Source organism: Chrysochloris asiatica, unplaced genomic scaffold, assembly GCF_000296735.1.
Source record: "Chrysochloris asiatica unplaced genomic scaffold, ChrAsi1.0 scaffold00030, whole genome shotgun sequence".
NCBI lineage: Eukaryota > Metazoa > Chordata > Mammalia > Afrosoricida > Chrysochloridae > Chrysochloris > Chrysochloris asiatica.
Window position 1 is genome coordinate 13,271,039 of NW_006408548.1, and position 11,175 is coordinate 13,282,213.

At 37.4% G+C, this 11,175-nt stretch overlaps 1 protein-coding gene across 1 annotated transcript in view; it reads left to right on the forward strand.

Annotated features, from left to right (window-relative positions):
• NEK10 (NIMA-related kinase 10) overlaps positions 1 to 11,175 on the forward strand; it is a 417,902-nt gene that overhangs the window by 312,968 nt on the left and 93,759 nt on the right. The window contains 2 exon segments of the mRNA XM_006851613.1: positions 7,586 to 7,623; positions 7,714 to 7,873. Of these exon segments, the coding sequence (XP_006851675.1) occupies positions 7,586 to 7,623; positions 7,714 to 7,873 (198 nt within the window).

The window sequence follows — 11,175 nt, forward strand, 5'->3', positions numbered from 1 at the left end:
ACACACACACATATATGTTATTAAGTGCTGCTGAATCAGTTCTGACTCATATCAACCCTATATAGGGTTTCTGAGGAGCAGCTGGTGAGTTGGAACTGCTGACTTTGTGGTCTCAGTCCAGTGCTGATCCTACAGCACCACAACACCAGTTCATTTATTATTTTATGCCAGGATGTACCAGACTGTGCTTGGTTTATCTTTGCATACCCCTGGGAAGGTTGTATTGTTCATAAGAGCCAGTGTACAAATACTTGCTAATTAATAATATACGAATAATCTTGCTATAAATTTTATACCTCTCATAATAGGACTGATTTCTCATCTACTGACTTGAACCTTCAGCTTTAGTGATAGTTACAGCTTAAGGCCACAGTTACTGTTTTTTGGTGTGTTTTTTTAAGATCCTGTTGCTTAGGCAACAGGATTTCTCCATGCCTGCTTGCATTCTGTTGCCAAGGCAACAGAGCATAGTTGGAAGGCTGATGTTAGCAGGATCAGTGATACCTGTGGTTCACAACTTCTTTGATAAATTGACATATGCATAAATTGTATATAAGAGTTTATGCCTGACTCTCATCTTTGTATATAGAGGTGATTGTGGATATTTGTGGCCATCAAATATCATAGATGTAAGCAGAAAGATCCTTGATGTTAGAACGTACTTCCTTTCAGAAGTTGCTGTTTTTTCTTATTTGTATGTAGCTCCTCTCCACTGCCCTTGTTCCATGATCTGATTTTAATTTATTTAAGGAGTATGGTGGCTCTGTAGAATAGCTGCTGGACTTCAAACCACAGTTTCAGTGGTTCAAGCCCACCAGTCACTCTGCAGGATTAAAATGAGGCTTTCTACTCCTGCAAAGATTTAAAGCTTTGGGAACCCGACACAGGGTGTCTGTGAATCATAATTGACTTGACAACACTTAACAGAAACAACAATTTTATTTAAATTGAGCAAATACTGCTTGATCACTACTTGCAGGAATCTATCTGGTCTGTTTGTCAATATCACAATACAGCAGTCATTGATAAACAATGTTTTTTCAGTACCTACTTTATTCCTTTTTGGGACAGTTCTAAACTTCCCAGGCTTATTGCTTTTTTTTAGTGGTTGGGGTCTGAATGCAGAGTCATAGGAGTAGGAGTGTTTTACAGCTTGCTTTCTATAAAAACCCATTAACATAATAGATTAAAGTCCTTAATAATTTTAAAAATGCATCCATACATAATGTCACTTATTCATACATGCTTATTCATAATCAAGGAGGCTTTCTGCTGTAAAAATGCAGTAGCATTGGAAGGCACTATGTCAGGATTATAAGCCATGCCTCTTATTTCATAAAGTTAAATTTTTTTTTTTTATCAGCATCAGATAATATTGGCTAACTTTTCCACAAAAAAATAATTTATGTGTACTTCCTATGCATGTGAAAACATCTCGTTGGTTCAGAGATATTTGAAGGAATTCTTCTAGGGGAAAACATTACACTTTCATCTCTTTAATGGCTAGGACTCCCTGATGACATAATTATCTAAATAATTCACCCAGTGCTTGATTTAACTCAATGAAATATCAATTTAAATAATTACAAAGCTAATTACCTCCATTCTCCATCTTACCTGTTAGTGTATTTGGGCAGGAAATTGTAGGCTAACACTCATTTTCAGCACTTCAGTTTTTCTTTTGGCTTATGAATTCTGGATGAGATCACATGAGATCTGAAGAGAGTTGAAAGTAATAACCTTTTAGAATCCTTTCAACCTTCTATTTCTTTGAAATTCTGTTTGCATCAGCCAGAAGTGTTATCGGTCAGTTGACACTTCAAAACGTTCAGAGCAAACAAGCTTCAACATGTTAACTCTTTATACCAGAAAATATTTCTGGAATGTTTCCTTTAGTGCTAAACCATTTCATTGTATTTTCCTGCATGTCCAATTATGGAAAAACCATCCTCTGTAGACATAATGTTCTGTTAGGCATAAACATTCAGTGTGACTTAATCTAAAAGCAGACTTTCTCTGAGTGCTGACTGATTATAGTTTTTGTCTATCTGTGGACCAACAATTGTATACATAAAAGTTGTCATTTATAGTCACCATGACTTTGTTTTATTTTGAAATTTTATAACAATTTTCTTGTGATTAGAGATATAATTTCCAAAGAAAACAACAATATTTCTGTTATACCTATGTGATCTTGAAAGTTCTAAGACAATAGGAACCGTCTCTTTTCACACTTTCATCTTCACTGCCTGGTACAGTTCCTACACTTCTGAAAAGCCAAAAAAATTGATTCTTACTTGTAGCAAACATATAGGACAGAGCCAAGCAATTCCATACAGTTTCCAAGACTGTATTTACAGAGGCACACTCCCACACTTTTCTCCCACAGAATGATTGGTAGGTTGAAACCTCTAAACTTTTGGTTAACAGCCAGGTGTTGTAGCCACTGCACCACCAGGACTCCTGCTTACACAAAGTAGACACTTAATTGACGCTTGTTTAATGACTAGAAGAATGGTTATTTTTTAAGTACTACCTAAAGGAGCTCTGGTAGCATAGTGGTTACGAATCGGGCTGCTAATCTCAGGGTCAGCAGTTCGAAACTAACAGCTGTTCCACGGGATAAAGATGAGACTTTCTGCTCCCGTAAAGATTTACAGCCTCAGAAACCCTGTACAGGGTCGCTATGAGTCGGAACTGACTTCACAGCACATAACAACAAGAACCTAAAGTTTATTAAAGAGGAATTTATAGTTACATAAAATAATATCCAAGTTGGCAGTAACTCAGCATTGTCAATGTGACGTATTTCATATACATATATGTAATTGAATATACTATACATAACACATTTAGTAAATAAAAATGTTTGTAATATTGGATTCTTTAAGACAACTGGAATGGTCATCTAGTGATCATTAACTTGTCAACGGCATCACAAAGTTACTAATAATTTTTTTTCATAAGGAATACTTGTATTCTCCTTTTAAGATAGTAGGATTCATCAGAAATTTTAGGGTTAGCAGTTATATGGCATGATTATTAACTTCAGTGGTAATGCATTCTAAAGATAAAGCAGAAATGAGTTGTCAAACACAGTTACTGCTATTGAGTTGTTTCAGCTCACTAATGCCCAAGATATAGATGTTTATGCGTTCCATTTCATTTTTGACAATTTCTAATTTTCCTAGATTCATACTTAGTACATGAACATGTTCTGATTATTAATGGATATTTACAGCTGTTTCTCATCATTTTGAGTTGTGTCCCATCAGCAAATGAAGGTCCTGTGGACTTTTCTCTCATGGGCTTCACTCCATTCGAGTCATCACTGTCAGCTCTACTTTGAGGAGGCAGCTCTTCCCCAGTTGCATTTTGAGTGCCTTAAAACCTGAGGGGCTCATATCTCTGGCACTATATCTGACAGTGTTTCTCTGCTATTCATAAGGTTTTCAGTGTCTAAATATTCAGAAGTAGTTCGTCACTCCTTCTCCTAGTCTGCACAAGACCTTTTTAAAGTGTTGAAGAACAAAGATGTCAGCTTGAAGACTAAGGTGCACCTGACCCAAGCCATGGTATTTTTAGTAACCTCATATGCATGTGAAAGCTGGATGGTGACTCAGGAAGACCATAGAAGAACTGATGCTTTTGAGTTATGATGTTGGAGGAGAATAATGACAGTGCCATGGGCTGCCCATAGAACCAACAGATCTGTGTTTGAAGAAGTGCAGCTAGAGTGCTCCTTGGAAGCCAGGATGGCCAAACTTTGTCTCTCAAACTTCGGACCTATTGTCAGGAGGGACCAATTGCTGGAGAAGGATATCATGTTTGGTAGGGTGGAGGGTGAGAAAAAATGAGGAAGATCCCTAGTGAGATGGATTGGCAAAGTGACAGCATCAATGGGCTCAAGCATGGCAACAGTAGTGAGGGTGGCCCAGGATCTGGTAGTGTTTCTTTCTGCTGTGCATAAGTTCGCTATGAGTCGGTACTGACTCGATGGCACTAACAACAACAAATTGAGTTGTTAATATGTAGCTAATATTACTACCTTATTTTAAATTATAATTTAATATCCATACAAATTTAAAACTTCAATGTGTGAAGTATCTCATTAATTTTTACATTGATTATATGTTGAAGTTATAATATTTTATATGTTGTTGTTGCCAAGTGCCATTAATTAAATAGACTAATTTCACTTTTTCTTTAATCTGGGTACCAGAAAATTTAGCACTATATTTGTGACTTTTTTTCTGTCTCTGTTGAACAGCACTGGACTTTTCTGTAAGATTCAGGGACAGGTGGTTCAGAAAGCATTTTCTGGAGGATGGCATGTGTGCAAAGGTGTAAGATACCAGACTAGAGATGCTGTGCTCTGCAGCTCAGCCTGAGGTGGTGCCACCCAGTCTTAGACACTACATGTGATCACATCCCTCTTTGAACTTAGAGGAAGAGCCCATCCCTTATCTTTCTTTAAGCATGTTCCCTACTTTAGGTCTATGGAAAGTATGTAAACTGCAAGACAGAAGTTGAATTTACTTCTGAAGGTCTGTGAACTTGTACTGCAATTGGTACAGAAGATAAAAAAGGGATCTGAGAGGGCTAGCTCAGTGAGAGACAGGAAACAACAGAAGTTAGCTCACAGGTGGATGCAAAGATCTTGATGTTGTTCTAGTACTTATGTTTGCATATTTTATTATGCTTAATAACTTGTATGTATAGAATGTATGCAATGACAATCTCTGATTAAAAAATGAAAGGGTTGGAGCAAGAGAATTATTAGCTATTTGTATTTGAATCCCCACATCCACTCATATCCAATAAAATGGCGGCGTGTGTCTTATACATAGTAGATGTCCAATATATTTTTGTTGGATAGCTTTAAATTGATGTATAGTTCTTGTAATTTGTCAGGGCACAAATGTTTTTTTACTTAATTCCAGAAAGTGATTAAGAAATTGGTTTTAGATTTTATAGGAAGAAACAAGGTTGTGTACTATTTCTGGTTAACCCTGGTGTGGAAGGTGTGGAGATCAGTTTGCAAAATGATCAGATAATTTAGAATTTTAGGGCAGGGAAAATAAGAGATGTAAACAACCCTGGAAACCTTAGAAGTATTGAAACCCTCTAAAATGTAAAATTCATCTCACTTAATTGTTTTTATTAAAACCATCAGGAGTAAGTATGAGAAATCACTGTATTGTAAATTTTTTTTAAAAAAGGTAACTACAGGAAAAAATTTAAAAGGAAGCCTTCTAGGTGATTTTGATATCCACTTGAATTTAAAAATGTTGGTATGTAGATGAGCTCCTAGAAAATAGAGATTGGTTTATTCTATTCTAAACACTGGCCCTGAGCAAACACCAATACTAAAATTGATTGTATCTCCCCTGGTCAATTAGCATGACATAGTTTGCAAACACAGGGTTCCACATCCTACTTGGTTGGGTAGCAACTGGAATCAAAAAAGCTCATGAGTGGTCATCTAAGGTAAAACTATTGATCTCTAGTTGTCTGGAGGAAAGAAGAGTAATGAAAATTGAAGATGCTTGGAAACAATTAGTCCAATGTAGTAATGAATGATGTGAATCCCAGCCTTCATGACCCTGAGATCAGAAGAATTAGATGGTGCTTGGCTACTACTACCACCTGCTCTGGTTGAGATCGCATTAGAAGGTCCTGGAAAGAGTGGAAGAGATTTTGGAACAACACTCAATCATAAAAATTACCAAATATACTGGTGGGATAGAAACTGGTTGAACCCTGAGACTATGACCGTTAGCCAGTCTTCAGGTGTGGAACTGAACTCACCCCTGTGACTTAATTGTCAGCCAAGCAGTAGATAGGTATATAGTGGGGGCAACAACCCTAGTTAGGTACATACACCATAGAATGGGCCACCTTTCAAGATCAAAGGGGAAGCATTTACTTAAAGACAAATGTTAGAAGTGTGAAGAACGGAGGAGTGAAAACAAGAAACACAGGAAGGCACTGGGATAAATGAGGGAATTGCATTGAGGTGATACTAAACGTATGATTTGTTGAATGTAAAACTGATCATCTGCTCTGTAAACCTTCACTGGAGTCACATGAAAAAGTTTTAAAAAATTGCTTGTCCCTCTTGGAATTCAAGTTGAAGATTGCCAAGACTAAACCAGCTCTGGGAAAAGTGCTTTCACTTTTCACCAGTCCTCAGATGGATGTTCCTATCTTTGCAATGATATCCTTCTCTTCTGGGTGTAACCAAGTCGTAACTCAGTTCCATCCTCTGGGAAGCCTTTGGCAGCAATTCCCAGACTTGGTGAATTGCTCCCTCCACTGTGCTGTCCAGGGTCCAGGATCCAGGCTTTCACTTCGGTTAGCATTCCATGGTGGTATATAGATTAGTATAGAAATATCTCTCCCATAGACAGATGCCATCTAATATAGTAGTCATTAATCACATGTTACTGTTGAACACTTCCCGTTGGGAATAGTACAAATTGAGATATGCTATATAAACAAGCAGAGATGGGGAAGAGAAGTGCCAAGCCACATGAAGATCTCCTAAGAACAGCAGCTTAGAGAACTAAACTTTTTCTATAGAGCTGACACAGAGAGAAAGCCTCCCTTTAAATTCAGACTTTTAGCTTCCTAAACTGTGATAGAAAAAAATTCCTGTTTGTGAAAGCCATCCAGTTGTGGTATTTCTATTGTTAGTGCTGTTGAGTCACTTCTGACTTACAGTGATCCTGTGCACAACAGAACAAAACATTGCTTGGTCCTGTGCGTGCTTCACAATTGTTATACTTGAGCCCATTGCTGCTGCTTTTGTACCAGTCTGTCCCATTGGGGTCTTCCTCTTTTTCACTGATCCTCCACTTTACCAAGCATGATGTCCTTCTCCAGGGACTGGTAATGCTGATAATATCCAAAGTATGAGAGATGAAGTCTCGCCATCCTAGCTTCTAAGGAGCCTTCTGATTGTACTTCTTCTAACACAGATTTGTTATTTCTCTGTCAGTGCATGTGCTTTTAATATCCTCTAATACCATAATTCAAATTCATCAGTTCTTCTACAGTGTTCCTTATTCATTGCCCAATTTTCACATGCATGTGAGGCTACTGAAAATTCTAACACAGTATTGTTTTTAAGTGCCATGGAGTCAATTGTGACTCATAGCAACTCCATACAGAGTTTCCAAGGAGTGTCTGGTGTGCTTGGACCCCTTGCCTTACTATTAGCAGTCCAGTGTTTATCTGACAGTACCACACTAGAACTCCAAGACAATATAAAAATATATCTCATTCACAGTGTTTTTATTGATTTTATGTTGGAATGATAGTATTTTAGATATATTTAGGTCAATAAGGCACTAGGAGCTAGGTTTCTCAACCATACTTAGAACTTATAAATGATTGTGCTGGGACAAGTTTCTTCCGTGTTCAAGTAGAATGTTAGTTCTGCTTTGAGTTTCAGTGTGTTTATTCCCCTCTCTATTACGCTCTTGAGAGCAAATAACCTTTCTTTATTTTTATAATGTAAACCATAGCTGTCAGTGAATGTTTAATAAGTCTCTCAAATGGCCTCTTATTCTGCTTTCAGAGACTTCAGTGGTGGAATTGGATCAAGACCAAGACCAGGTAACTTACAGTTGGAAGCAGTAAAATTATGCATGCTTCACTGTATTTTATGTTACAATTTCATATCTTTCCCCCCTTTTATTTCTTCAGCTTTGCTGCCTTTTGACCTGCTTCTGAACCTGCCACCCCTCATGCTCAGGGCCCACGTTAAGGAGCTAGAGGCCGAGTTAGTGACAGGGTGGCAGTCCCATAGCCTTCCTGCTGTGATTCTTCGCAATCTCAAAGATCATGGTAGTACTTATTAGATCATGTTAATGTCAAGCATATAATGGGAGAACACAGAATTATAGTCGGGCCTGAAATGTCTCAATGATACTTGGGAAGAAATTTTTAAACAAACAACAGGAAAATTCTGTTTTGTTTGTCCACCACTCTAAGTTTGGCAATTTGACAGTTTCGAAGTACTCTGTGTTCACTTATTTGATTGAAATATTATAGGCTTTTTTCTTAAAATTTGCATTTCTGTGTCAGTGAGATTATTAAACATTTGAGCTGTTGATGCGTAAAGTGCACATCTACTAACAAAACACAAAACAAAATACAAGAGACTGAAGCGTGTCTTTTTTTCTACCACATTTACTATGACACAGGTAGGTCTTTTTAGCTATTTCTGTTTGTGTTTTATTAAAATGGTATATTACACTGTTTCACTAATGCTTTAAAAACTGGATTCTTAAAACATAAAATTTTATAATAGTTTGGGAAGAAGAGAATTTACTTCTAATTTTTTTTAAGGAAGACTAAAGTATTAAAGGAATCCTGACATGGCACTGTGGGTTAATGCGCCAGACTGCAAAAGCGTTTGAACTGTAATGTTGGCAGTTCAAGCTCATCAGCTGCTCCTTGGAAACCGTCCCTATACAGGGTCGCTATGGTTCGGAACCAACTCAATGGCACTTAACAAAAACAACAACAAAGTATAAAAAAATAGTAAAATTATTAGATAGCCTTTAAGAAAATTTAATTGATGATTATGCTTTAAATATGTGTATGAGTCTGATGTGGCGTTGTGCGTTAATGTGCCAGACTGCAAAGCCATTTGAACTGCAAGGTCGGTGGTTCAAGCTCACCATCTGCTCCTTGGAAACCCTATACAGGGTCGCTATGGGTCGGAATTGACTCAATGGCACATAACAACAACATGAGTTGAGCATAAAGTTTTATTTTTCTACCTTGTTTAATTTGGAATTATTATTATTTTCACTTTGGCTTCCTTAATTCACATTCTTTTGTAGAGTCAACACATACAGTGAACACAGGCAATGAATTGATTTGCTAAAATGTTAGTCCATGTTTCTACATTTATTAAATTTTCTTTGTAAGAATTATTGATAGTTTGGGGCCATTTTTATGATCCACATAGATATATAAAAAAAAGATGCTTTTGTTATGTTATTTGTTTGACCGTGATATTTACCACTGTTGCTATTGTGGCATAAGGTAAGTTCATAAAATAATTGTGAAGTTAAAATGACTTTTTAACATGATTTGGTTTTTATAACAAGAGCAAAACACCGTATTTTTTAGCATTGTATAACTATGTAAACAGCATACCCATGCGTATAATGCACACATAGCACACATAGGAAACTAACACACTAAGGATTGAAAAACATATATAACATGTGCATTATTTCCATAAAAATTGGTGCATATTAAGCAATCATTGTTGTAGTTATGGGCCGTGGAGTCGGTTCCAACTCATAGCGACCCTGTACAGGGTTTCCGAGGCTGTAAATCTTTACGGGAGGAGAAAGCCTCATCTTTCTCCCGCGGAACAGCTGGTAGTTTCAAACTGTTGACCTTGTAACCACAGTGCTACCAGAGCTCTGTTAAGCAATCATAGTTCTGTTGTAATTCAGAATACAGATTAATTTTCCTAAAGGGCATATTGATGTAGTCCAGTTTAAGACTTGTTTTTGTGTTGTTCAATTGATCAGATCTCTGGACTTTTAAGTCAACTAGTTACATATGTTATAGGGCAGTAAAGAGACTCCGTAGTTTGATATATAAATATTACAGAGACTCTTTATTAAGTCTTAAGACAAAGACAAACGCAGATCACCTGGATGAGGAAAATCATAGACACCATGATTAGTTTCCAAAGTTCTCTCTCCATATGGTGACCTTTTAGAGGGCACAGAGAACATGGGAATCTCCTCCCACAACCACATCTGACAAGGCTCACATATGCATGCTGGAAGACAATTGTGACTAGAAAAGCTTACAGCCTCTGAGGCTCTTGGCAACCAGGAATGTTTCTGTGAGGACTGACTATTGGATGTGACCTCACACTTGCTTTTATATAGACTCTGTTTCTAACTTTGACACTTCAGCGGTCAGAGGTGCATGAAGTACTTAAGAAAAATTGGCATCTGAACACTTAAGTCTAGGCACAAGATGAAATTAATTCTGCTAGGATGGAGTCATTCACAGACAAAAAGGCCTTCATATTTCATGCTCTACAGCATACTACAACGTGTAATATATTCCTTAGAGCAGTAATCTTTTATTATACCATCTAACTTAAAAGAATTTACTGATTGGAATATATTTTTAAATTTTAAAACAGAATATGGTATAGCATTTAAAGTGTTGTCTGTGTAGGGTAAAAGTTTACCCATAAAAGAAATAATTAGTTTCTGCTACTATTTTAGAAGCCTTTAATGCGTCTGAAACATTTCGTGTATGAATTACCCTACTTTTGAGTAAAAAACAAAAATAAAAGCATATTTTCTCCATCTTATTACAAAATTGTTTTTTCTGCATATTACAAAATCTGACTTTTTTTTTTTTAATTTTTTATTGTGAGGTTTACATGGGATAACATCAGCTTTACACTCATTGTTTCATATTTAGTTTCATTGCAATGATTGCAATCCATCTCCATGCATCATCAAGTAACCCCTAAAGGGTAATCAACCAGACTACGGTTATTTTTTCGGATTTTTCCTGCTGGTCTTTCTTTCACAAAGTATCTTCTGTTCTTCTAGCCACTCCAGGCTGGTCTACTTGTCCTTTCCAGTGGAAATTTCCTACCTCAGTTGGTTCTGGATGGGGTTCTGGGTTCCACCTATGGTCTTGTGCAGTGTAAAGCCTCCATAGGAAGCCTCTTTCACTGGGCAACTTCTAGCCCCCTTTAAGGTATTCCAATCAGTTATAGGCTGAAGACGCACTTACAAGCTTTCTAGTGATGATTCTGGCTATTCCTTTCTCCCCTGCTCAAGTGTCTATTTTACAATGGTAGACAAAGGAAGCCAAGATTCAAAAGACAGCCAAGCATCTTAACACTATTCCCCTCTTTTACCCCTTCAAACTGTGCCTCAGTCCCTGTATCCTGGAGCCCTGTTGTTCCAAGGTTGTGCATACATCATCGTTTACCTCTGACCTACTTAGCCCATGAGAACCTGCCTAACTGTTCTCCCATCAGCCTTGTCCTTCCATTCCCCTCCCCCTTCTTGTGTATTGCCCCCCCCCTGCACACACACCCCTGCCACCCTCCCCGCACCCAAGGTATCCTGTGTCTATTCCTTACCTTGTGCTCTATCTTCC